Genomic DNA, 27761 nt, shown 5'->3' on the forward strand with positions numbered 1-27761 from the left:
CCAGAGGCCACGGGAGGCTTGATTCTCTTTGGTAGCAGTCACAGGATAGGACAAGGTGGACCAGAGGCCAGAAGAAAAACAAGATGGTAGCCTTCGGGCAAAGGAAGGGGCTGCAAAGTTATACCAAGCAGCACACTGGGGTGTGGGGATGGGAGCTATGACCACAAGGGGCTTTAGCTCTGGGTTTTGTTTGAGGAAGGCACTGCCTCTCCAGCTTGGGAGTCTTCCTAGACTGTGGCTGGGTCTCGGGGGCTTACCGTAGTCAGTGTATCTGGGCCAGCAGAAGTGCCGGAGCCCTCCGTAGCTCAGCTGGAAGGAGGGCTCATTCCGCTTCCTCAGGGCAGCACCGTTCCTCAGAGAGAGGGCTGCGTGCTCAGAACACCGGTAGGTGATGAAGCCATACTTCTTGCCTCTGCAGGGACAGAACAAGGGGAGGATGTTACTGGGCTGGCTGGGTGGACCCTGCGAGACCACCCATTACTAGATGAGGAACTGACTGCTGCAGCGATCTGACACATCACGTGGCCTCCCAAACAGAGATGATGCTGACCACTAGGCTGACCTCTGCCACGTGGGAAAAATGAAAGCAGCTAAGATGTTAAATGTTTGCCAGGTGTTGGCCACCACACCTGGCCTCGCACCCTCTTCAGATGAGCCTGGGAGATGGGTACTGTTGTTATCTCCACCTTGCAGATGAGGAAGGAGGTTCTGTGGAGTTCCGTCATTTACCCAAAGGCAAGTGTCAGAGCAGGGATTCAGACCCAGGCCTCTGACATGAAAGCTGATTCTCTTAATACCCCTTATGTTTCTCCTATCATTCCCATTTCCCTGGATCTGCCATGGAAATGGCAAATCCCCCGCCTATACTACTGTGCCACTCTCTGCCTCCTTCAAAGCCAGCCTTGGTCACCAATTCCTTGGCCGCCATCTTGGCCCTCCCCTCCCCTAACAGGGCTGGTATTCTGCACACCCCCTGCCCTTCGTGGTAGGCATCTTTGACGCCTGTTCAGCCTGCACTTGCCTTCCCCTGACAACAGCATGTGTGGTCAGCCAGGGTCAGGGTGTCAGGGCAAGGCACATGACAATGGCTCTTCCTGGACACCATGGTTTGTTCAAGGATAAGCCTGTTACACAGGGCTGAACCCCAAAGAATCCATTTCGGGTTCTGTAGTCATGTAGTGACTTCTGCTTCCCCAGGAATCTCTAAGCTGCTGGTAGCTTAAAGCTACAGGCAACCACTCTGCAACCAGGAGAAAAGTCTGCCTGAGAAGGACCGAAAGTCACTTCTATTCCAACTTTTCGCTTCCATGAACAACAGAAAGAATTCCGACTGACACTCATCTGCTATGGAAACTCCTCAAAGCAGAGACAAAGTGGCATTCACCAACTGCTTAGGTCAGGTTTACAAACAGTGGGTCTATAATAAACATGTATATGAATCGTGTTTCCCGACACCTCTCTGAACCAAGGGCCAAGTTTGAACCGTTCTTCCTCTTTTTTTATTTTTGAGAACGAGTTCTGGTCTGTCACCCAGGCTAGAATGCAGTGGTTGCAATCCCAGCTCCCTGTAGCCTCTGCCTCCCAGGTTCAAGCAGTTCTCATGCCTCAGCCTCCTGAGTAGCTGAGATTACAGGCATATGTCACCACGTCCAGGTAACTTTTTGTATTTTTAGTAGACATGGGGGTTTCACCATGTTGGCCAGGCTGGTCTCAAACTCCTGGCCTCAAGTGATCTGCCTGCCTTGGCCTCCCAAAGTGCTGGGATTACAGGTGTGAGCCACTACACTTGGCACCTTCTTCCTCTTTAAATGTCTAATATTAGTACGTCCAAGACTCTTTGTAAAGATCTTGTGTGTTTTTAAAATCTTAACAGATTGATCTTTCTCTTCAGAGATTAATTTGCCTGCTTTATTTTTGCATGCTACCTTCATTTGATCTCCAAAAAACTGCACAGAACTTGAAATGGTTCTATTTGCATAATGGTTCTTTTTTAAAAAAATTTGGTAAAAACGCTTAACAGGACATTTACCATCTTTACCATTTTTAAGCATACGGTTTGGTAGTATTAAGCATACTCACATTGCTGCACAATAAAGCTCCAGAAATTTTACACCTTGCTAAACTGAAACTCTATGCCCATGAAATGACACCTCCCTTAGTCCCCGTCTCTGCAGGCCCCTGGCAACCACCACTCTTTCTGTTTCTATGAATTTGACTACTTTAGACACAGTGTGTAAGTGAAATCATACAGTGTTTTGTCTTTTTGTGCCTGGCTTGTTTCACTATGCACAATGTTATCAGGTTCATCCATGTGGTAGCATGAGTCAGAACTGCCTTCCTTTTTAAGGTTTCATAATATTCCACGGTATGTATATAAACCGTATTTTGTTTACCTATTCATCTGTTGGTGGACATTTGCGTTGTTTACACCTCTTGGCTATTGTAAATAACATCGCTATGCACTTGGGTGAACAAATATCTCTTAGAGATCCTGTTTTCAATTCTTTTGGATATATACCCATAAGTGGAATCGCTGGATCAGATAGATGGTGGTTTTAGGTTTAATTTTTTGAGGAACTGCCATATTGGTTTTTTTTTTTTTTTGAGACGGAGTTTCGCTCTTATTACCCAGGCTGGAGTGCAATGGCACGATCTCGGCTCACCGCAACCTCCACCTCCTGGGTTCAGGCAATTCTCCTGCCTCAGCCTCCTGAGTAGCTGGGATTACAGGCATGCGCCACCATGCCCAGCTAATTTTTTGTATTTTTAGTAGAGATGGGGTTTCACCATGTTGACCAGGATGGTCTCGATCTCCTGACCTCGTGATCCACCCACCTTGGCCTCCCAAAGTGCTGGGATTACAGGTGTGAGCCACCACGCCCGGCCTGGAACTGCCATATTGTTTTCCATATGAGCTGCATCATTTAAAATTCCCACCAGCACTATGCAAGAGTTCCAGTTTCTCCACATGCTTGCCAGTGTTTATTTTCTGGATTTTTGATAGTAGCCAGCCTAATGGGCAAGAAATATATATATTATATTATATATATGTTATATATATATTATATATACATTATATAACATATATATTTTAACTCTCTGTATAATAACTCTTACACCAGAACCTATTTCCTCCTGAAGCTTTCTATTATTATTATAGTAGAATGTTAAAATCCCTAATAACTTAGTTTGCAGATATCACAGGATATAATTTAGAAATATTTCAAAACTGACAAAGTTTTGACATCTAAATTGTGCATTCATATACAACCTGTTCTTTTTGCAGATCCCCTGACAGGTAAACACTGCTTCTCCAAGTGAGCAATGAAAAACCAGGCTGCCTAGTAGAACAGAAGGCCTGGGACTTTTTTTTGAGTAGGAGTCTCGCTCTATCACCCAGGCTGGAATGCAGTGGTGTGATCTCAGCTCACTGCAACCTCCACCTCCCAGATTCAAGCAATTCTCTCGCCTCAGCCTCCCTAGTAGCTGGGAATACAGGAGTGCACCACCACATCCAGCTAATTTTCTTTGGTAGAGACAGGGTTTCACCATGTTGGCCAGGCTGGTCTCGGACTCCTGACCTCAAGTGATCTGCCTGTCTTGGCCTCCCAAAATGCTGGGGTTACAGGTGTGAGCCACTGTACCCAACCAAGGCCTGGGACTTACTGCAGAGGAAGGGAGGGATGTGAGCAGCACAGGGCTTGAGGTAGAGTGGGGTCCTAGTGCAAGTCTTCAAGCTGCCAGAGGCTGCTGCCCTGTGCTATCTCCAGGGCAAAGGCCCTGAAGCAGACACATGGGCTCCAGTTCTCGCTCTGCCACCAACTAGCTACCCAGTGAACTTGTCTAAACTTCTGCAGAAAGGAGAGCAACTGAAAGACTATGAGTGCTTATGTCCCAGGCACGCTGGCAAGTTCAGATAAAAGAATGAACGGAAACTGCCTGGCACTTAGTAAACCATCAGCACGAGTTTGCTGCTATTACTGACCGCACTAACGTTTTTGGTCCTTGTCCTGGGCCTGGCTTTCCACATCGAAGCTATGGATTTCATCACATTTGTTCCACAAATCTTGGGAATCTTCTTGTACCCAGCTCTGGATCAGGACTGGTGCCCCGCTCTGCTCCCTTCATCTGCCATGGCTTGGCTCAACTCACCTCTTACTTCTCTTCAGCACCTCGCACTCCACAATCTCACCAAACACTTCAAAGCGCCTCTTCAGCTCTCGGGAGCTCATGTCACTGGAGAGGTTTCGAATGTACACCACACGGCCTTCACCCTGCCCGAGAAGGAGGACAGAGAGAGATCCACTTATTGCCTGGCTTCCTGGGGTCCCCATGGGGGTGGGCTCCCATGGAGTCCTTGTCCTAGTCCATGATGCCTGGCTGAGTGAGCAATACCAGCTGGAGTCAGAGAGAGGACAAGGCCAATCTCTACCCCAGAGGACCTGCCCTTATTGGGGGAGTGTGTTGGAAGGGAAGAGGCCCCCAAGGAAGCCACTGCCTACATGAAGGTCATAAGCAGAGACTGGGGCTGGGAAGGGGGAGTGATTATCACCACTGAAACACCTGCATACTCAGTGGCTTCTGGACTTACCTTTCAAGTCTGAGCAGGGGAGGTGCTGGGGTGAGGCAAGCACAGGAGGCTTGTTCGTGAGTGTCAGAGTGGGCTGGAAGGAAGGGTCATGAGGCGAGGGCACCAGGGCTATTGGAGCCACAATTATCTCTGGTTTTGCCTGAGCAAAGTGGCTGAAGTCACAGTATAGACACTGAGACCAAGGCATCACCTTCAGGAGAGCTCCGTGCTATGCCAGTGGGTGCCTAGAACAGCCCAGCAGAGGGAGGGGGTGGGAGACTTTTGGAACTCTCCTTTCCCTCCTCTCAGATCTGTGATTTGATCTGGTTGAAGCTGCTGCTATTGGAACATTCACTTTGACCTGCTAGAGCAGGCGTCCCCAAACTACGGCCCGCGGGCCGCATGCGGCCCCCTGAGGCCATTTATCCGGCCCCCTCCCTGCACTTCAGGAAGGGGCACCTCTTTCATTCGTGGTCAGTGAGAGGAGCACAGTCTGTGGCGGCCCTCCAACGGTCTGAGGGACAGTGAACTGGCCCCCTGTGTAAAAAGTCTGGGGACGCCTGATCTAGAGAAACCACAGCCTTGTTCCTGGAAACCTGTGCTTCCATAGGAAAAAATGCACCATTTCTTGTCTTAGACAGGCTTGCTTTGGAAACAGGTTACAGCCAGTGATTCTCCAGCCATCCCGCCCACGTACTACACATGGCAAGGAAGAAAACCCAGGTGGCGGGTCCACAAGCAGGACTCCGTCGTCAACAGTCAGGGAACTGTACGTCCCACAACATACGATGTCCAAACTCAGCTCAACAGAGAAATCCCCTCCTCCCACCCTCCTTGCAGCTTCTTGAATTCATAAAGCTCTTTCCTGCCACTGCTCCAAACACTTGTCCCCCTGAGTCTTTGCTTGGTTGCTCCTTGTCATCAATCAGGGCCCAGCTCCCTGAAGGTGCCCTTCCCTGGCCACCCCCCACAAACATATCCTCCTCAACAGTCCTGCTTACTTCAGACGGTTACTAACTGCACATTACTGATTTCACAGTGCTTATCCCAGTCTGTAATTACATTGTTTATTCTTTTGTTTAACGAGCCTATTATCTCTCTCTTCCTTCTGCTCAGCCAGGAGGGAGCCTCAAGGTCTTTTGTTCATTGCTGTCCTCCGATGCCCAGAACCGCGCTAGGCCTGTAATTGCTGAATGACCAGACACAGACTCCAAGAAGATTCTCCGTGCACAGCCCACGGTTTTAAGTACCCGCGTGCAGACAGCTGTGCACCTCTAGGGCGTGCACACCTCCTGTGTACCCCTCCTCCCTGAAGCACCACATCACGTGGGAGAGATCCAATGGGAGTCTGTTGTCTTTTTGTGTTTCTATCCTATTTTCCTCCTTCCCTTCTAGTGACATGGCATAGCTGGCTTGCTCAGCTCCCCACTCCAGACACCTAATGTGTTTTCTCTGTGGGGAGCTTTGCGGTAGGGTCAGCAGGCAAACCCAGCAGCCCAGGGCTTGTGGACTAACTCTGGGAGGGGAGTGGGGAGGAAGGGACAGGCTCTCTTGGTCCCTCGGCCCTGATCAAGTTGGTGGGACCCCTGGGAAACACAGGCCCAACTCCCTTATGTGCAGATGAGGAAAGTGAGGCTCGGGGAAGCTGGGGACCTGCCCACGGTCACACAGAAGGTGGGGGCAGGGCTGGCTTGTGACCTGGCCAGCCTGGCTCTGCTCCCCACTACCACAGTCTGCCTACCGGGCTCTCTCTAGGCCCTGACACTGAGCCCTCAATCACCATCAACAGCACACGCACGGCCAGCCTCTTGGCTGAACTTTGCATGGTGCCACCTTTGATGCCCTCTGGCGACGCTTGTGCTCTTCAAATGAGAGAAATATTGTCGTCTGCTGCATAGTCCCTTCTTCCCCAGGCAGAGGCCGAAGACTGAGGGGCTCACCAGCTAGCCTCAAAAGGCTTTGGCCCATGAGGCCCCTGCACTTCCTGCTAGTCCCCATTCATTCCGGGTTCTGGGCCCCCAGATCACTTACAATGGCCTTTTCCCGCCGCTTCCTGGCGTGCCGGGTGCTTGGCGTTCTGTCCGAACACGGCCCTCTGCTCTCACATCTGTCAGTGAACAAGCAAAGCAGAAGCACTCACTCTCAGGAGAGACGATGGGGGCAGGGGCGGATCTGCTCCAGAAGGCAAGGGATGCTTCCTTAGGACTCATTCACGGGGCGCACGAGCTGCAACTGCCTCCTGCAGAAACCCAGCCTCCCCGTCCTCAACAATGGCCCAGGGCTATGTGAACGCAGGCCTACTGCCAGCTTCTGGCCTGGATCGCTGGGAACCACTGTGTTGCTCATTATAACCCCACCCTCTGAGCCTGGCCTCTCTGTACCATTAGGGGTAGAAAAATCCTTTTGTTGGTTGGGTGCGGTGGCTCACACCTGTAATCCCAGCACTTTGGGAGGCGAAGGCGGCCGGATCACGAGGTCAGAAGTTCGAGACCAGCCTGACCAACAGAATGAAACCCCATCTCTGCTAGGGATACAGAATTAGCAGGGCGTGGTGGCACACGCTTGTAATTCCAGCTACTTGGAAGGCTGAGGCAGGAGAACTGCTAGAACCTGGGAGGTGAAGGTTGCAGTGAGCTGAGATTGCACCACTGTACTCTAGCCCTCTAGCCTGGGTGAAAGCGTGAGACTCCGTCTCAAAAAAACAAAAACAAAAACAAAACAACAACAACAACAACAACAAAAACTTTTGCTGTATCATCTTATTTGTTCTGATTTTTTAAAAAACTCAATGAGGTTTTATGTTTCTCCCTTTTCCAGGTGAAAAATCTGAGACTCAGGTTTGAGATGGGATTTGCTTAAAGCCAGAAAGCAGAGAAGTTAGAAACAGGCCCTTCTGGTTCCAGAACCTCTGCTCTCTATGGGTTCCTGCCTCAGCCAAGCATCAGCCCCTGCCCATCGCAGCTCCACGCTTCCGGGCTGGCTATCAGGCTCATGAGTCCCATGGCCAAGCAGGCTCCCAGGTGCCGCCCGCCTGCAGCCTTTTTTGCCTGCCTGCACGCCGCCCTCACTCCTCCAGTCTGAGTCACTGAGAAATACAGCACAGACGACAAGAACACAGGCTTGTGACTCAGATGGCTTGAGTCTGAATCTTGGCCCCACCGCCTCCCTGTTGGGTGACCCTGAAGCAGTTACAGAAGCCCTCTCAGCTTCAGTTCTTCGTCTATGAATAGGGATAACCAATTGTGTCTATTCCTCGGTCATCTGTGAGGATTAAATTTAAAAATGCATGCCAATGCTTAGCCCAGGAACTGCTCTGTAAATATTTGCTCTATTTTTTTATGTAACCTCTTGGAGCTTCAGCTTCCTCCTCTATAAAATAGGGATAAGCAGCAGATACACCCTCCGGGTGCACCAGTGAAGCTCAACCAGGATCATGGAAAGGGAAATGACCTGCAACTTTAAAGGGTGACCTAATTAGAGTATGATCATCCCTTTTGCAACAGAATTGGTAGACTTTCCCCACCTGAAGAGCTGAGAGTGCCTGGAAGATATTACAGTGTTTAGGATTTGTGTCACTAACCCAGCTTAAAGTGCTTTCTGTTGCTGGGTGTTTGGCACAGGTCTGGAGAAGGCTGATTCGCAGCTCACCAGGTTTACCAGATACTGAGCTCAGCTAGGTAGCTGAGCAGGAGCCAGTTCCCAAGTAAGTTTCTGAGTGGGCAGGAAAAGCCAGCCCTGAACCTGGCCCAAAAGCAAGAAGAGAAATGGGGGTGGTTTCTAGAGAAGTTCTCAATTCTTCCCAGGCAATTCTATGAATGCAGGCCCAGCCCAAACACCTCTGAGCTGGGCAGGAGAGGAGGGCAGGGAAGCTCTCTGGCTTTGGGGGATGTGTTTCAACACAAAGCGAAGCTGGGAAACTTCCTAAATGGAGATTGAGTGCTTCAGCTCACGGCAAAGCAAGGCTGAAGCCGAACCTTTGACGCTAGACCACTGCAGGGCAGAAGCTACCGCTGGGGAAAGAAGACAGCCAGAAAGAGAGGCTCAGCAAGGTCGGCAGAACACAATGTGACTGAGGGATCCCGGCTTCCACAGTAAGTAAGGGCTTGTTGGAGAAATTGCTGCGGACCTCACTTTGAGCAACAAAAAATTGAGGGCTTCTTAACATTAGTTTGCGGGGAGCCCCCGTAAACCCCCTAAAATTGAATGCCCAGTTAGATGTGTATGCACATTTTAATGGGAAGATAAGCCTTTGCTTTAATCATGTTTTCAAACAGTTAAGAACCCTTGTTGTAGATGTGTAAATATAAAGCTGAATTCGTTAATTTTTATTTAACAAAAAAATATTTTTGCTAGTCCCTTTAGAAGGGAAGCAGAGGTATCTTGACAAGACCTGAATTCTACTCTCAGCGTACGATTCTCTAGCAATGTTATCATCATCACCTAGAAACTTGTTAGAAACGTCAATCCCTGCCCCCGCCCCACCCCAGACCTACAGATCAGATACCTGGGGGTGGGTCAGCCAGTGAAGGCCTGACGAATCCACAGCGGATTTGGCAGCTGGGTTCTAGCCCAAGAGCAGCATCTAGTGGCCACTCGGCTTCACCTCAGCACAGGGCTGGGGATGACACCGACACACCTCAGGCCTTCCCCAGGGATCATCAGGACCCACTGTGATCAGACAGAAGCAACCAGTACTCCCGGAATCTGCCAAACCTCCATTCTTTCTGCCCAGCTCCCCAGCTGACTTTCGGACTGGCTCCTTCTCCAGTCTCGTTCAGCGAGCGAGGATGATACGAGCAAGTGGGCTCCTGACTCATCATCCCTACACTGAAGTCACAGTCCTTCGAGGGGCAGCCAACGGCTGAAAGCCACAGCAAAACTCAGCAGGACCCGGAAACCTTATCAACGCTTTATATCCAGGTATTTTTCAGAGCACAGATTAGAATTATACTAATATTTCTTTTAGATGTAAATATCCCTAGAATTCAAACTGTTGGGGCATGTATATGTTTGCACAAAAACGTATCCATTTTATAAATGTAAAAGCAGAAAACACAGATGGATAAGGGACAAGTTCCTTTAGACATAAGCCCACAAATAGCCAGGAAGTGGGTTTTCTTTCTTTCTGGAGGCCAGGAGATTTGGTACATTCCCGATTTCACAGATCAGGCTTTGCCTGCCTCCAGGATTCACTCACAGCTGCCCCAGAAGACCACCTTCAAGGCCCTTGACCAGGATATGGGCCATGCAGGGAGATGCAGTCTCAGTTTCAGAGCAAGTTTCCTGGGGGTCTCCCTCCTGGGGTTCCTCCCTCCCCTGGTTCCAAGGAACTGGGGTCCTCCACTGCCCACTGCCTCTCCTGTGGCCCCTGTTCATACCTGACGTTCTTTCGAGTGGCTGGTGACCAGGAGTGGCAGGATGAGGAGCCAGAGCTTGAGCGGCTGCGGGAACAGAGCTGCCAGCCGGCCTTGCTTGGTGGGCTCTGGTAGGGGCAGTGGTCAGAGCAAGTCGGGCTGACTCCTGAGTCCTCTTGTTCATTGTCCTCCTCCTCCTCCCTATCTTCATCTTCCTCCTCTGGGAGGAAGCTGCTCTCACCACTGCTACTGCTGCTGTCTTCAAAGACAGTGTCATACTCAGGGCTCTTGCAGGAGGCGAGGTCTTCCTCCTCCAGGGCGGTCTCCAGCAACCCAAAGTGTTTGGTGAGGCTGGCACGGATCTCGTGGTCTCTGAGCAGCGTGCTGTCCTTGGATGGGGTGCCAGCATCACAGCTTCTGTCTTCCTCCCTGCCAGGGGCCTGTGCCTCAGCCTGAGGGGTACCCTGCTGCGGCCAGTCCTCAAGGTGAACCCCAGACGGCTCCCACGACCTCAGCACCTTCCTCTGCAGGATGCCCTCTGGTCGGAGCACCTGGCAGTAGTCATGGTCTCCAAAGGAACAGGAGAAGGAACGCTTCTGGCCAGCCTGCGAGGCTGGCTGGGCTGGGGCGTGCCGAAGGTGGGACAGGAGCTCACTCCGCTCCGGGTGCTTCTTTGGCAGCTTGTGGGCAGCCCCTGGGGTGGCCTTGAGTGAGAGGGCCTCAGGGGAGGGGAGGTTGAGAGCCATTTCTTTGCCCAGGCTGTGCTTGATGTCCGGCTTGAAGGGGTCCTCCTCTGTGGGCTTGTATGGTGGTGTAGTGGGTGGGGTGAGTCCTGCCCGAGCAAGAGGAGAAAGGTAAGATGAAGACGGATGGCTTCTCGGAGGGACACTAAAATCCTAAGTTTAGGGCCAAGCATGGTGGCTCACACCTACGATCCCAGCATTTTGGGAGGTCGAAGTGGGTGAATCACTTGAGGTCAGGAGCTCAGGATGAGCCTGGCCAACATGGCAAACTCCCATCTCTACTAAAATTCCAAAAAATTAGGGGTGTTTGGTGCATGCTTATAATCCCAGCTAGTTGGAAGGCTGAGACATGAGGATTGCTTGAACCCAGGAGGAGGAGGTTGCCCTGAGCCAAGATCGTGCCACTGCACTCCAGCCTGGGCAACAGAGCGAGATTATGTCTCAAAAAAAAAAAGACCCTAGTTTGGGATGGCAAAAAAATGGCCATGTGCCCTTACTCCCCCACCCCAGTGGATGGCAGGCATCACAAACTGATCATTACACTGCTGGCTGAGCCTGGAGGTGGCCTGGGAAGCCTTGGATTCTTTGGAGTTAGCATGTGATGAAATCCATTTGCCATTCCGTCTGTGACCTACTAGTGGCAGCTGGAGCCTCCAAGTCATCCAGGATATCTCTTCCTGATCTACATCCAACCATTCAATAAACCCTCCCGTCTAAGGCTCTCATCTGCCTCTGGCGTTTCCCATGACGGACAGGGGGCAGGCACCGCAGATACAACTGCCCACCTGGGCTGGGCGCAGCGGCTCACGCCTGTAATCCTGCTTCATCCCCAGTAAGTCTCCTTTACGGTACCTACTGCAATTTGTAACGATCTTCCTTTTCTGTTTGCCGTTTGACTGCCTGGAACATAAGCCCCGCAGAGGCAGACCTCTTGTGCATTGTTCATTACGAGGCACCTTGCCATGAATGACAAAAAAACTCAGAGATGCACGGGTGTTTTCCTGAAAGCACCTGCCGGTGGAAGGCCCCTGGCTCACCTGCTGTGCCACACAGCTCCACCGTCAAGGTCTGCTCAAAGCTCTTCTTGCCAAAAGGAGGGTCGCTGGTGGAGGCAGGGAGGACAGAAAGGAAAGCAGCAAGTCAGCGGCAGGTATCCACCTCCCTGCGCGCAAAAGGGTCACAGAGAGTCACAGAGAGTGCCGTGACGGGCCCTGGTTCCCCTGCCCATGGAAATGGAGCCTGAGGTGCATTTGCTGGGGGAACCCCCATCCCAGCTGTGAGAGGAGCTCTTTTAGGAGACACGGGCAAGGCTCTCTGAAGGGGAACAGAGGACAAGTGTCGTCAGCCTCCTTATATTACAGAGGGAGCGACTGAGGCCCAGGAGGAGGAAGGGACTTATTGAGAGCCACAGGGCCCTGTCAGAAAAGAATCCTTTTCAGGGTCCTCAAGAGGACAGGTTGTGAAATGGCCTGAGTCCTTTCCTCTGGCCCGTAAAAGTCAGTTTCTAAAAACCAACTCCCTTCTAAAGGAGCCCAGCTCCTGAGGGTCCCAGATGACAATCAGGGCAGGGGGTGTGGGGCCAGGGCCAGGCATGGGGGCTGATGAATCCCCACCCCCACCCCCAACACACACACACCCAACAAGACAAAATCTCATGGAATAATACACCAATAGTTTCTAAAAATCTACCTTTGTGACAAGGCCAGCATGAGGCACCTGGGAGAGTCTGAAAAGAAGACAAAGAGAAATAAGATTTCCCAACGTGGCATCAGCAGCAGATGCTTCCCCTCGGGAGGAGACCCCAGGCCTCCACTGGTGCCAAGCACAGCTGCCCTTTGGGCAGGTGACCAAACACCTGCACTTTCAGGGAAGGGCAGAACAACGCAAATCCACCTTCCATTCCAGGTCTCAGCTGGGGGATCTACTTGATTTTGCAGAAAGTACAAACGGGCGCAAGGGTGACCCCTTCTGGTACATGTAGCACAGTGAGGAAGAACTCTGACTCCCGGTCCACAGCTGTGGGCTCCGGACAGACCGCCTGCATAGGGCTTATCACTGAGTAGCTCTGTGCCTGAGTTTCTGCATCAAAACATGGAGACAATGACAGTACCTACCAGAGAGGCTTCTTGTGAGGACTCAATAGGGACAATCTGTGTTAATCTGAGACCAGTGCCAGCGCGGTAAGTATGCAATGGATAACTGTTACTGTTATCATTACTGCTATTAGCAGTGTTTAAGACTCTAGCTGCATTGTGGAGCTGGATTTATAGACTCATGCTTCTGTCACATTATCCCCAGTGAGTCTTCTTTATGGTACCTATTGCAATTTGTAATTATCTTCCTTTTCTGTTTACTTTGGACTGCCTGCTTAATTCATTAAGTGGCACCTGGCCCATGCATGATGGAAAACTCAGAGATGCATGGGTGTTCTTCTGAGGATCCGCTCCAACTAGCCCAAAGAAAAGTTGAAAGCCAGAGAGGGGAAGGGACTTGTCCAACCCCACAGAACACTTTGTTGGGGGACGAGGACTTGAACACAGGGCTCCTGGCTCCCAGTGCAGAAGGGGCATGCTGCACCCCATCCCTGCCCCCTCCTGGCAGACCACCAACTCTGACTACCTCTGGGAGGGAGCGGCGGGCAGCTGGGGTCCTCATCCGTGTCCCCACACCCACTCTCACAGGGGCTCTCCAGGGCAGGGATCTGGGGTCCCCGTAGGAGCTGCTGGTCTTGGCCACTGTCCTCATCCGTGGGGCTGCCCAGCTCCCGCTCTATGTCATAAGCCTTGGGAGCCAGGCGCAGCGAAGGCAGAGCACCTTGGGGCTCCGGGGGGGCCAGTGGCTCATCAGCAAATGTCAGCCAGGGGCCCAACTCAGGGTTCAGTCTCCGAGAACGCCGCACGGGGCACACGGAGCTCTCTGGCTTCCTCCCCAGCTTCGTCCATGGCAGACCTCGGCCTGGCCTTTTCCTGCCCCACTCCTCCTCCTCCTCCTCCTCTTTTTCTTCTTCCTCTTCCTCCTCCTCTTCTTCCTCATCTTCCTCCTCCTGCTGCAGCCTGCCAGGCCGGCGGACCTCCCCTTTCACCTCCAGCCGCAGTGGGCGCAGGCTTGGTCTGGGCCCAGTGCTCTTGGGTGAAGCTGCGATCTTCACCTCCTCCACTGAGGATGGGTGACCCGGGGAGGCCTGGCTGTCTTTGGGGGGCCTGGGCCTTGACCGAGGTGTGAGGGAGGCATAGACAGGCGTGGCCAGGCGGTAGGGTTTGCTGACATCACAGAGCACGTCTTGAGCCAGAAGTTCCCTCAAAATGGAGAACTCAGCCCAGGAGGCTTTGGAGGGGTGCCGGGGCCGGGATCTGACCTGCTGGGAGGGGTTGCTGCAGGGCTTGGGGGCTGGCTCAGGGGCCTGTGGGGGCAGCTTCCTTTGGGGGAGGCAGTAGGTGTGCATGTAGCGAATGAGTTGCACCATCGCCTGCATGTCTTCCTGGGAAAACTGGGCACCGAGGTCTACCCCGCCCGGTGCTAGGGAGTCCCGGGGAGAGGCTGGAGCTGGCTGGGGGCTCGGGCAGTCCTCACCCGGCTCCTCATCCTCCTTGGCAGGGAGCCGGGGACTCTGGAGGCGTGGCGGCTGCAGACCTCTATCCTGCAGGCAGGCCCGTGCCGAGGTGAGGTGCTTATGCAGTTCTGTGCAACTCCGGCTCTGAGCCTGCGTCAGCGGAGCCTTCTTGTCTTGGGTGCTGTCCGCCTAGAGAGGGAGAGAGGCCAGAATGAGGAAGGAGGCCCAAACACTCCTGCGTGCCTCATCCACATGGCCACTGGCCAGCCCATTGTGTCTCACCTGGATCACGGGAACAGCCAAGTCGCCTTCATTCCGTCCCTAGCCTCCCACACAGAGCTGGGTACCTGGCCACACTCAGTGGATGAGGAATGACCAGCTTCCTAACAGTTCTCTCAGGCATGGCATTTCACCCCTGTGGACCCTTCCAGATTCACTGACAAAGCCCCACTCTGACCATTCCACCCCATGGCCCCATACCCTTCAACCAAAAGCCAGGCAGTAGATTCACGGTAGCCTGGGGCTGCAGGAAGGACTCGCTGCAAGTGAGCACTGGGGAATTCTTCTGGGATGATGGGGTTTTTTGTTTTTGTTTTTGTTTTGAGACGGAATCTCACTTTGTCGCCTAGGCTGGAGTGCAATGGCGCGATGTTGGCTCACTGCAACATCCACTTCCCAGGTTCAAGTGATTCTCCTTGGGATTGCAGGCATGCGCCACTACACCTGGGTAATTGTCTGCATTTTTTAGGAGAGACAGGGTTTCACCATGTTGGCCAGGCCAGTCTGGAACTCCTGAGCTCAAGTGATCCACTTGCCTCAGCCTCCCAAAGTGCTGGGATTACAGGCACAAGCTACCATGCCTGGCCTGAATGATGGATATGTTCTAAACCTGGATGATGGTCAAAACTGCATGGCTGTTAAGTTTACTAAAAATCATAGAATTGTATTTTACAATAGGTGGCTTTTATGTATGTAAATTGCACCTCAATGAAGTTTAAAAAAACAAAAAGTCAGTAGCTCCTAGTGCCCACAGGATAAAGGAGAGGCTCCCGGGCTGGGTATATGAGGTCCTCTGCAGTCACACCAGCCAATCTCTCTCCGGTCTTATTCGTCACACTTGGGGCTTTCCTGCCAGTGGGACTCATCGTTTTGCTGGGACTTTCTAGCAATGGCTGTAGAATGTGTCTTACCTCTCTGTGGAGCTTCCTAGGCTCCCAGAGGGCAAAGGACTGGCTCACAGTGGGGCTTGGCTGCTGCCCCCTCAACAGAGTGAGGCACAAGAGGGTGGACCTTTGTTTCGGGAGGGTCAGCCAGGGCAAATAGGGAGGGAGCATAGGGACTCATCCCCCAGAGGAGCCCTGGCAAGGGAGAGGCCCCTACATTGAGCTGCTATCTGAAAGGAAGCTGATTCTGCCTCTGAGGATGTAGGATTGTATGCAACAGTCCCCAGGAGGAGGGTACAGGACCCAGGAGAGGAAGGGTTGTGTGTAGCCTTTGGGGAACAGGACCCCTCGGAAACCACCCATTACACCTCTCCTTGTAAGACTTGGAAGAGGAGGCATAAAGAGGAAAAGGGGTGTTCTTTGACCCTGGATGTCCATGACAGAGCTTTAAACTCTCCAATGGCTCCCTGAGGGGAAAAAAAATCCAAACTATTTACTGTGGCCTCTGCAGCCAGGCTGTCTTGTGTTTTGGTCTGTCACACCATTAGAACACAATCCTCCGGAGGCGGGCCACACTTTCCTCATTCTGGCTCTGACGTGCGTTAACACCTACCGGTGTCTGTAACACTGAAGTGTGAGAAAGTCCAGGGCTCCTTCTAGAACCCCAGACTGGGCTGGATCTCCAGAAGCAGTGCCCAGGACACCAGCTACAAGGGCTGTGGTATGGGTGGGAAGAGATAGTGGTAGTTGACTGAACTTGCTATCCTCCACCAGAGCTGGAGGCTGCGGCCCCAGCAGGCACCTGGGGCAGGTTTGGGGGCATGTGAAGAAATACCTTGACACAAGGCCGTTGACTTTTAGATCTGAGGCCTGCCTGGCGCCAGGCGGTCCCTTCCTTCTGGGTATCAGAGCTTGATGTTGGGTAGGATGTGGCCAGGAGGAGCTTCTGCAGCTGAGGGAAAAGCAGAGAGGACAGGAGCCGGGGCTGAGCCACAGCCAGAGGACATGGACTGCATGGCCAGCCCCTCAGGACTGACCTTGGGCATCACAGGGCCACAGGGAGAACACAGGGTGGGCATTCCATGACCTGGGATGATGGTCCCAAGATACTAGGTGCAGACGGCAGATTGTCTAACAATCCCGAACACACATAAGCATCCCAATAACATACAAATCCTTTTCAGAGTTAATGACCTCAGAGAATAGCTATGACTTTGAAAATCTCAAGCAGGTCTTGGGTAATGTCTGTCCATTTTACTGGTGAAATATTATTATACAGTTTCATTGGGACGTTCTGCATGCACACGCACACACACACACACACACACACATACTCTGGAAGGTTGGGTACCAAAATGATTCTCTTGTGTGGATTCTAGCTGGCTTCCTTTTTGTTCTTTTTGTTTATTCATATTACCTCTAAAAATTGGTTTCTTAAATTAAACAAGGTAATACTTGTAAATGGTCAAAAAAAAAAAGACACATCACAAATACTAAAGGGCAGACAATTAAAAGCAAGTCTCTCTCTTGCTCAAAGTCTCTTTCTCCCTCCTAGAGGCAACTCCACTAACTGCTTTCCGGTGAATCCATCATGGGGTGGGCTTTGATTATACAAGAATATATATGTAGCTGTTACCTCCAACCCACCCTGTTTTGTTTAGTTTTGTTTTGAGATACAGTCTCTGTCACCCAGACTGGAGTTCAGTGGCACGATCTTGGCTCACTGCAACCTCCACCTCCCAGGTTCAAGCAATTTTCCTGCTTCAGCCTCCCGAGTGGCTGGGATTATAGGAGTGCACCACCACACTCGACTAATTTTTGTATTTTTAGTAGAGACGGGGTTTCGCCATGTTGTTCAGGCTGGTCTCAAACTCCGGACCTCAAGTGATCTGCCTGCCTCAGCCTCCCAAAGTGCTGGGATTGCAGGCGTGAGCCACCGCACCCGGCGCTCCCCTACTGTTTTTACACAAGTGGAAGTCTACACTTAAGCTTGTTTGACTTTTTCTTTTTCCAAGGAATTTTTTTAAATACAAATTGTAAAAGCTCTTCTGCTTCTGCACCCTGAGGGCAGGTACACAGTGTATCTGAGCTTAGAGAGCAGGAAGTTGAATACGTCTGGATTTTCCACTGGAGATCCTAGCCAAGCTTGAGAACAAACTGAGAAGTATCATGAGATTTTAGTACAGCACGTAGAGTTTCCTTGGGGAACGTGCCACCTGAAGTCACTCCAGCAAGGAATGTCAGAGGCCCAGGAGCCAGAGAAAAGGCCACTCCACACTCTTGAGGAGCCACAGGATCCTGGCCGCTCCACCTACACTCCAAACAAGTACTGACATGTTTCTGACTTTTTCAATAGGAAAGGATCCTAGGACTGGAGAAAAGAGACCTCATTCTAGCCCAGCACTGTGACTGCCTTGATTCCTCCATTGGTATAATGAGCGGGGGCAGGTAGACCACATGACTGGATTGAAACCTTTTTTTTCCTCTAAGATGACAGAAGTTGCTGACCTCAGAAAATCAAGAGACATGCAGAGGTCCACAGGTCCTTTTAAGTCCGTTGGTAGACTCTCTGGGATCCATGGCCCAACCTGGGGTCCAGATGACTTCTCAGGGCTTTTTTTTTTTTTTTTTTAATGGAGCCTTGCTCTGTCACACAGGCTAGTGTGCAGTGGCACGATCTCGGCTCACTGCAACTTCCACCTCCAGGGTTCAAGTGATTCTCCTGCCTCAGCCTCCCGAGTAGCTGGGATTACAGGTGCCCACCACTGTGCTCAGCTAATTTTAGTATTTTTAGTAGAGATGGGGTTTCATTATCTTGGACAGGCTGGTCTTGAACTCCTGACCTGGTGATCCACCCACTTCAGCCTCCCAAAGTGCTGGGATTACAGGCATGAGCCACTACATCCGGCCCTCAGGACCTTGTTTTGTTTTGAGATGGAGTTTCTCTCTTGTTTCCCAGGCTGGAGTGCAATGGTGCAATCTCGGCTCACTGCAACCTCTGCCTCCCGGGATCAAGTGATGCTCCTATGTCAGCCTCCCGTTTTTTTTTTAAGAGATGGGGTCTTGCTCTGTCACCCAGGCTTAAATACAGTGTCATGATCCTAGCTCACTGCAGCCTCACACTCCTGAGTTTAGGCAATCCTCCTACCGCAGCCTCCAGAGTAGCTGGAACTACAGACATGCCTCACCATACCGTGCTAATTTTAAAACAATTTTTGTAGAGATGGATCTTGCTATGTTTCCCAGGCTGGTCTCAAATTCCTGGCTTCAAGGGATCCTCCCACTCAGCCTCCCAAAGTGTTGGGAATACAGGTATGAGCCACTGTGCCCGGCCCCTCAGGGCCTTTCTAGGTCTCGTCGATATGCAGAGTCTGTCTCCTGGATGCCTTGCACAATGCCTGAAAAAGAGGCACTCAGTAAGAATGTGGGGAATGAAGGTAATCTAAGGCATGGGAGGGAAACAACCTTTGACCAGCAGGGGTCGCGCTTTGCCTCTTTAAGGTTGGGTCCCTCTCCAAAGGCCCTGTGCAGAAATAGCACTCCAATGCTTGTTACTACTAATGGCTGTACCAGAAGTATTACTTAGTCCACATTTACTGAGCAACTCTATGTGCCAGGCACTGTTCTAAGTGCTTTATGTGTATCATCTGCTGTATTCCTCTTAACAGCCTTTGACATAGGCACTATGATTAACCCCACTTTATAGATTAGGCAGCTGAGTCTTAGAGAGGTTCAGCACGTGTACCTAACAGACATACAAGTACTATATGGCAAGACTGGGATTCGACCCTAGGCGCTTTGATTCTAGTCTGAAAGGAAGCAGGACCCCCTCTCAGCAGGAGCTATAATGTGGGACTGGACATATTCTGTGCCTGGCATGGTGGGTGCTTCACGCTGCTTTGGGGAACTTGATGCAGTGGGAGGGAAGTGAATGTGTCCTGGACTAGGAGTGAATACCTGAGTTCTAGTCTCTGCTGGCACACTGACTTGCTGTGTGACCAGTGGAGATACCCTACCCACTCTGGGCCACAGTTTTCTCAAAGTTGGGCTTGAAGGTCACCAAGAGCCTTTTTAGCTCAAACTCCCCATGACCTTAGAGCCCTTCCAGCTCCAACAGGCTCTGATTTTCTTTTCTATTTTTTTTTTTAATTTTTCTGAGACAGAGTCTTGCTCTGTCGCCCGGCTAGAGTGCAGTGGTGCGATCTCGGCTCACTGCAACCTCCACCTCCCGGGTTCAAGCGATTCTCTTGCCTCAGCCTCCCGAGTATTACCGGCACCTGCCACCATGCCCGGCTAATTTTTTTTTTTTTTTTTTGTATCTTTAGTAGAGACAGCATTTCAACATATTGGCCAGGTTGGCTCGAACTCCTGACCTCGTGATCCACCCACCTCCACCTTGAAAAGTGCTGCGATTACAGGTGTGAGCCACCACACCCACCCTGGGTTTTGAGTTTCTAGCTGAGTCCTACCAGTTTCCAGGAGCCACAGCACCGAAAAGAGGAGCCCAAGACCAGCTGAGCAAAGCTGGACTTCTCACTCCAGGACAGCTCGGCTTTGGGTACTCTCAGCCTGGATTGAGAGCAACTGCTTCCAGTAACTTCTGAGTTGCAGACTCCCTTGAAAATCTGATAAAAGCTGAGATCTTCTCCCTAGAAAGCTGCTATTCCATGTGCACATTTCCACATTCCACACACACTTGAACAGCATTTAACTTCTGCTGGTGGAAGTGAAAACCAGTCCAACCTCTTTGGAGGGCAATCTGGAAGTTATCTGCTTAAACTGGAAAATCACAGATCCACAGATCCAGGAATTTCATTTCTGCGAATTTGTTCACTTCCATGTCATAAAGGCCTGTATAAGAACAGTTACTGTGACACTGCTTGTAACAAGGAAGGAGGTGAAACAACATAAATTCTTAACGGGGGAACCACTCCATCCCTACCAAGGAACATCACACTGCCAACAAAAAGAATGAAACAGAGCTCTACACGCTCATCTGGAAGAGCTTCTAAGACACACAGTTAACCATGAATGCAAGGTGCAGAGCCATGTCTAATTTAGACACCCTTTTGTAGGATAACCTTTTAAAAGGTAGAAGAGGAAAGTCACATATCAGTAACCACAGTTACCTCTGGGACAGGAAAAAGCAACAGAGAGAAGGCTAAGGAAGTTTTGCTTTTAACTGTCCACTTTTACTATCTGGATTTTTATCATGTGTGCAATCTTCAGGAAAATGTTTTGCATATAATTTCAAGGATTTAACACATAACTAGGTCAATCCCTAAAATACCAAAAAGCGTACAGAATGCAGGTGAAGCCTCTGTCGTTAGTTCCTCTATCTAGGTGGGAAAGGTTAAGCCCAGAGGGCCGCCCACCTTCAGCCCAGGCTCTCTGCTGTGATCCATACTGCCGGTGATGCCTGGGGTCCCCTGCAGGGCTGGAGCGGATTGCTCCACACCCCATGCCCTGACAACCAGACACCTAATCCCAGGCTGCAACCATCACTTCTGCTAGAAATAGGTTCTCACCAGTGAGAGCTCGTCCACCTCAGGGGTTGGGGCCATGGGCTTCTCCGGGGCAGGGCTAGGGGGCGCAGACGATGGGACAGGTGAAGCTGAGGTGCATGATAGAGTGTCTCCACCATCCAGGGCTGAGAAGGCAGCCAGACCCACGTCATCTTCAGGGATGTCATCCAGGGTCTTGGTGAGCTCTGCCAGGAGGGCCTCGTTCTCACTGTCAATCTGGAATGAGGAGGGTGGAAGGACCAGAAAAGCAGATGGGGAGATGGTCAGTCACCACCTTGGACTCAGTCTCCACGGTGGATACCAGTTCTGCCCAGCCGGCTAGGCCACCATCACCCTTCTGCCATACCCTCCCTCTGCCCTCCCCCAGCAGAGCTGCTCAGTATTCCTGGCATAGCAGATGCCCAATAAATGTATTATTGACTCTAAGAATCCCAGAATTTTATGAGCAGGCAGCAGGTGATCATGGAAAGAGCCCTGCCTGGGAGTTCCAGTCTTGGCTCTGCTGCTTATCAGTGTGTGACCTGGGCATAGGACTGTCCACCTGAGTGATGCCTGCCTCCCCCATCAAGGACAGAGGCTGGCCTCCCACACTGGTAGGAGCAACCCATTGCAGCCCCTCGGACCCTGGGGTCCAGGAAGTGTGAAGGCCGGAAGCTCCAGGGTTCAACCATGACAATAATAACCACAGCAGTGATGAGGCAGCTATCACTTCTCTGTGGATTCCCAGAGCTTACTCTTCTCATTCACTCATAGGGAGGTAGCAAGTATGGTGATTAGACACTCGGGCTCTGGAGCTGGGGCTGGACCACAGATGCCACACTTACCAACTGTGGGTCCTTAGGCACGTTAGTTTCTCATCTATCAAGTGGGATGACACACAGCACACATTTCCTAAGGTTACTGCTGAGGACTAGAGGAGTTAACACAGGTAAGATGCTTAGAAAATGGTGCCTGGCACCAAATAATCACTCGCTACTGTGATGACCGTGACACCACCACTACCACTGCTAGTACTGCTACTGCTACGTGATTCCTGCCATGACGATGACAATGATGGTGGTGGTGGCAGTAATTGCCCCCTGCACTCTTTGCTCCCTTCCTTCCCCTGCCCCGTGGCTATGCTGTGCCTGGCTTCATGCTGGACGCTGGTGATAAACAGCACATGGATTCTGACATGCCCCGCCCCCATGGAGCTTACCCTAGAGTGGAGGACGGGGGCGAAACTAACAAACAAACAAGATCATTTCGGAGCGTGAGAAAGGCTAGGAAGAAAATAAAAGGAAGCCATGACAGAGGAAAAGAATGTGGTGAGGACTTGCAGGCTATTGAGGGTGGGCCCAGATGCCTTCTCTGAGCAGCTGATACTTAAAGGTAGTCTTGAAAGATACCAGCCAGGTAAAACATTAGGAGGGGAGACCCAGGAAGAGGGAAACCCCAATCAAAGGCCAGGTGCACAGCGCTTGGCTGAAGAGAGGGGTAGAAAGGCTCTGACAGGCTCAGGGAGCTCTCACAGCAAACCCGCCCAGGGCCGCACGATTCTGATCTCCGTTTTGCAAGTTGAGGACACAGAAGCTGCTTCTGGAAGCTCAATTTGTCAGGGGTCACATAGCAAATAAAGTCCAGAGCCAGGACTTGGACAGCAAGAGTGCCCCATGCACAGATGAACCATAAAGAGGGTCGGTGTTCACACCCCCAGCCCACAGGCCCCCCACCCCCAGAGGCCTGGCGCGGAGAGCATGTGGCTTCTAGGTGGGGCACCGAGTGCCTCATTGAGTAAGGCCTGGTCCCCAGGCTGTTGTGGCAGAAGGCACGTTCTGTCACATGAGGCCTTCCTCCAGCACTCTTTCCCATCCCAGGTCAGGCTGTTTATCCTTTCTTCAGGAAGTTCATCTGAAATACACATCTCGTGACGGCCTTTTGGCTGCACTAAATCTGTTCCAGGCCTTACAGCCGGAGCAGCAGCTGAGTAGTCCGAAGGGGGCACACAGGGAGAGAACAAACACATTTGTAATTTTTAGAACAGAGCTAAGAATAAAAGAAAGGTCAAAAGAAGATTTTGGTTGGGCCTGACCCAGGCCCTGGGGACAGAGGCCAGAGGGTAGATCAGGGCCCAAGGACTCTGGCTTTAGAATGCAGGGGGGCTCATTGGCTGCCCCCACCCTCTACCCACAAGTCTACTTCAACCCTCAGTCCAGACTCCCAACCCTGTGTTCTCAGAACCAGCCTGATGGGGAGTTAAGATCCTGGAACTTGGGGCTCAACGACCATTCCTGGGGTTCTGACATCAAAACAGTGATCTTAGGCAACTCATTTCCCTCCTCTAGGCCTTGCTCCTTTTCCTGTGAAATGGGAAGACATGATCCCTGGCCAGCCTCCCTCCCTGGGCTCCCAGAAGGCCAAGTCTGGAAGCAGTAATGAGAGCACTCTGCAGAGTGCTCAGGTCCCTAAACTCAATGCCTGGGACATGGGAGGCACCACAGCACATTTACTGAATGCAAGAATTAATGAACCAAACAACGAACAATGGCGGGAGACTGAGTTCAGTGTCTCACAGGCCAGATTCTAGAGGGACGTGATTCAGGGATGACATCATCAGCACTGCATGAACTGAGAAATTCTCACTCTTTCCCAGGGAGAGTACCAAGGGCCCAGAGACATTGTGAATTATCACAAATATCAGCACTGGAAGGGCTCTCAGGAAATCACGTAGTGAAGAGAGATTTCAAACCCATGGCGCACATGCTACTGCTCCCCTGTACTGCTGACTGCTGGTTCCTTCCATGCCAGCATTTTTCCTAATGCAGGGCTTCAGGTAACAACAGCACAGCTGGTGTTCACAAGGAAACCTATCTGTCGTTATTTTTTGGGGAGGGGGGGTGGTGGCAGGGGAGGAATAAAGTAAGGCCCAGGAAAGAGACTTTTCAAGGTCACATAGTGAGTCAGGGGTAAGACTAAGGACTAGAACCCAGGACTTAAGGGAGCCAACACTGACTTACTGAGTGCCAGCCACGGTGCTGAAATGAATCCACAAATGGCAAGGACCTCAAGAAGTCCCCATCAAGTTGGGTAAAAGCAAGAAGTTTCCCCTTTTCCCCACCCCTCCCCATCTCACCCCTCTGAAATAGCCAGGTGGGGCTGGAGGCCCTGAGCCGGGCTGGGAGAAGCGACCATCCCTGTCCCCGCTGGCCACTGCTTCCTCCAGCCATCCATCCCAGGGAGCTGCGCCACCCCTCTCCTCTTCCCCAGGCCCATTAGCTCGGCTCTCCCTGCTCAGCATAGAAACAGAGTGCAAATTAATGGAGAGTTAATCAGCTGAGGAAGGGATATTAATAGACTTAGCCCCACCCCCAGTCTTCCTGAGCTGATCTCAAGCAGGAGGAAAAGGAGCCTTCAAGAAATCTGAGGGAAAAGGCTTCATTTTGAGGACCTAGAGTGGCCTGAAGAAATGTCACAGAACAGGATGTAGGCTACCAGGGCAGAAAGAACATTCAGAGATCTCGATTATCCAAGGGGGCTTAAATTGAGGTTCAAGAAACCCAGGAAATTGGCCTCCCCCCTTCCATTTTTCTGGGAGTAGGTCCAGACCCAGTGACTCTCCTCCTGCAGCCTCAACAGATTGACTTGTCCATGTTCCTCCCTCATTCTTCACATGGGGAAACTGAGGCCCAACCAAAGGGAGCTACTCACCCAAGGACACAAGGACACATGGCAAACTGTTGCAAAACAAGCAAACACCTGCCTTACTCTAGCAGTATTTACGAAGGGCCTGTTTTGTCCCAGCCCCAAGGACTCTGGGACACACAGAGAAATGGAAGGCAATGTCCCTGTCCCTGAGGAGGTGTCAACCCTTGCAAAGTAGCTTGTTCTCTACTCTCCCAGTTTGTTCCCCTAACAATGGTGCCAGAGCTTGGCACCGGCAGCAAGGTTCCGTGATTCCCATTGGTTCCATGAAGAAACTGTCCAAGTCGGTGCCAGAAGGAGGACTAGAATCTATGGCTCCTAGATCCCAGCTCAAGGTTTTGGGAATGGGTCCGTTCGATCAGTTCCTATGAATTAAGTCTTTACAATGTGCAAGGGCCCCAGAGATGAATAAAGCATTGTTTGTCCCCAAAGACCTTGCGGTCTGAAGGACACACATGAGTGCACGAGGTGGGAGCCCATGAGAGGGACTGAGTGACCAACTGCCTTAGGAGGAGGTGACAAGGAGCTGGGTGTTGAAGGATGTATTCAGTGGATGATTATTAAGCCCTGACAAAGTGCCAGGCACTGTGCAGAGACCTGGGAATACAAGAATGCACAATGCAGACACAGCCCACACTCAGGCTGCAGTCACACGCGCCGAGGGTGCGTCGGTGAGCAATGGATAGAGTTAGCCTAGTGTGCAGCCCACGAAGGGGAAAGAGGCTGGGAAGGAGAGCTTGGCCAGCTGTGAGAACTGTCTTCCTTGCAGGGCTGGGGCCGCACCAAGCTTCCTTGTGTCTCAGAGCATTAGCAGGACCTCGTCAGAGGCTTGCCAGTGGGTCTGGCCATTCTCTGAGTAGGTGGGGGACCTATACAGTCTGGGGTGGGGATGGTCTCCAGGGAGCATCCAGACCCCTTTTACTCACGAGCTCTCTTCAACCTAAAAGCATTTTCTGGAAGTTGGCCCCTAAGAGGAAAGGTGCAATATAGCAAAGGAATTGTCCCCATTGTTCAGGCAAGAAAATGGAGGTCCCTGGTTGGAGCCAGAACTACAGTTTGATCCTGCTAATTCCTCACAGGGCTGGTGAAGGGGTTCAGTGTAGTGGTGAGGGGTATAGGTTCCTAGATTACAGTCTTTGCCTGGATCCTTACTAGCTGTGTGACCCTGGATGAGTTACTCAACCTTCCTGAGCTTCCTTTCCCTTGTCTGTAAAAGTGTACTCTATTAGGAGTACACAACGTATAGCTTATCTACCTCAGAGAGGCCTTTCCCGACCACTAAGTCCACAGTCCCTTCTCTTGTTCCTTTTTGCCTTATCACAAGTGACTACTGTTTGTTCACATGTTTGCAGACTGTAAAGTCCTCTGATGAACACAGTGCCTGACACGTAGCGGGCTCGATAAACCTTTCTAGAAAGATGATCAAATCCCTTGGAAAGGACCTTGCGGCACACCATCTTGGTGTTCGGCACACACTATGTTACTACTGTTATTATTATTATATTGCCAGATACACACGGGGAGCTCTGGCTTCTGCCCCCAATCTTTATATGGGAGAAAATTCCAAGAAAAGAATCGTGAATCTGAATGTGTCCGTTACCCAGCTAAACACAGGCAATCTAATTTCATCCATTACCCTCTAGGGTGCACACTCCCACCCACACATGCAAATCCATGCAGAGCTCGCTTGCTTCTGAAGCAAACCCCACACATCACATTATTCCGTAAAAGGCCTTCTTACAGGAAATGCCAGCCATTACATGCCCCTGAGGCTGGGTGCTAGAGCGCACAGGGCTGGGACAGGCACATGCATAGTGGTTCTTGGCACTGCCTCTTACTAAAGAACCTCAGGCTCCAACTGAAAAAGGGAGATAATTGTATTTACAACTGAGAGTTGTTAAGAAATTTAAATGAATTAATACACACAAGCAGGGACAGCCCTCCCACAGAACAGTTGCTCAATAAATGCCGGTCATCTCATTACGGTTTCATCATGGTCATAAAGTCCTGGCTCTGGAGGCAAGAAGACTGGGTTTGAATCCAGTTCAGCTACTGACTAGGTTAATTGCCCTACGCACGTGACTTAACTTTCTAAGCCTCATTTTCCTTAAGTGTAAAATGGGAAAATACTGTAACCTGTCTTGCAGGGTGGGGAGGAGGATTTGATAAGATAATGTAGGGAACACAGGACTTGGACCCCTGTGGCACACAAAGGGGCTTGGTTCTGCCCGGCAGGCCTAGAGAGCGCATCTCACCCTCACTTTCCAGAGTCGATACAGCAAGGGCCACGTGAAGCATGTGAGCTGCGCCAAATCAGGGGCCGATCCAGCACAGGAAACCGGGGCCCAACAGCTTTGGTGGGTGAGGGGACTTCTCTGCATGAGCAAGCGCAGGAGAAGGCGGAGCAGGGCACAGCTGGGACTTTGAGGGCAGAGAGGCCTGGCAGCGTGGGCAGAGGGGAGACTGGAGAGGGCATACCTGGAAGAGCTCGGAGTCATCGGGGTTGTACTGGTTGGGTTCAGTCTCTGAGTTCTCTGGGCACCACTGCAGCTCCCCAAAGCAGGTGGCCGAGTCAAAGTCGCTGGCATCCAGCTGGGAGAGGTCGAGTTCCGGAAAGTCAGCATAGAGCTGCTCCTCCCCGGACCCTCCACCCTGAGGAGACAGGAAGGAAAGAGGGGGATCAGAGCTGAGACTGGCAGGACCCAGGCAGGGGCTCTCTCACTCAGGATGCAGCCAATCTGGACCTGTGGCCACGGCCCGATTTGGCCAAATGATCAAGAAACGGTCAGCTCCACGCCTCGCAATGGTCGAATCTTCCGGTAGCTAAGCTAGGCCCCAAAGTACAAACCCCACTGCTGCTCTCTCCTCTGCGCTCCTACACATCCCTCAAGGCCCTGCCCACATTCATCTCTGTCCTCTGACCAGAACTGTTTTGTTGAAAACTTTATTACAGCCTGTAAATAGAGGAGCTATTCCTTTACATATATGTCCCCATTTATAATTGGACTTCTTGAAGCTAACAATTCCTCTATATTAATAATGAAACAAAGAACAGCAATAATGACTGACACTATTGTGTGACTACTAGGTTCCAGAGAAGCTCTCAACCATGGTCCCAGGGATCGTACAGGAATATATGTAATGTCAAAAATTACATATATGAGGTAATGTATGA

The 27761-nt window shown here is 51.3% G+C and overlaps 1 protein-coding gene across 2 annotated transcripts in view; it reads right to left on the bottom strand.

Annotated features, from left to right (window-relative positions):
• PPARGC1B (PPARG coactivator 1 beta) overlaps positions 1-27761 on the bottom strand; it is a 124197-nt gene that overhangs the window by 8873 nt on the left and 87563 nt on the right. Inside the window, exons 2-11 of one of the 2 annotated variants that reach the window (XM_003934005.4) lie at positions 27065-27238; positions 20909-21121; positions 16216-16332; positions 13287-14406; positions 12357-12393; positions 11705-11769; positions 9949-10756; positions 6602-6677; positions 4153-4274; positions 258-412 (exon numbers count right to left, since the gene is read on the bottom strand). In XM_003934005.4, the coding sequence (XP_003934054.1) occupies positions 258-412; positions 4153-4274; positions 6602-6677; positions 9949-10756; positions 11705-11769; positions 12357-12393; positions 13287-14406; positions 16216-16332; positions 20909-21121; positions 27065-27238 (2887 nt within the window). The remainder of the gene's footprint in view (positions 1-257; positions 413-4152; positions 4275-6601; positions 6678-9948; positions 10757-11704; positions 11770-12356; positions 12394-13286; positions 14407-16215; positions 16333-20908; positions 21122-27064; positions 27239-27761) is intronic. The other variant, XM_003934006.4, reaches the window with a different exon arrangement.

Source organism: Saimiri boliviensis, chromosome 1 (genome assembly GCF_048565385.1).
Source record: "Saimiri boliviensis isolate mSaiBol1 chromosome 1, mSaiBol1.pri, whole genome shotgun sequence".
Classification (NCBI taxonomy): domain Eukaryota; kingdom Metazoa; phylum Chordata; class Mammalia; order Primates; family Cebidae; genus Saimiri; species Saimiri boliviensis.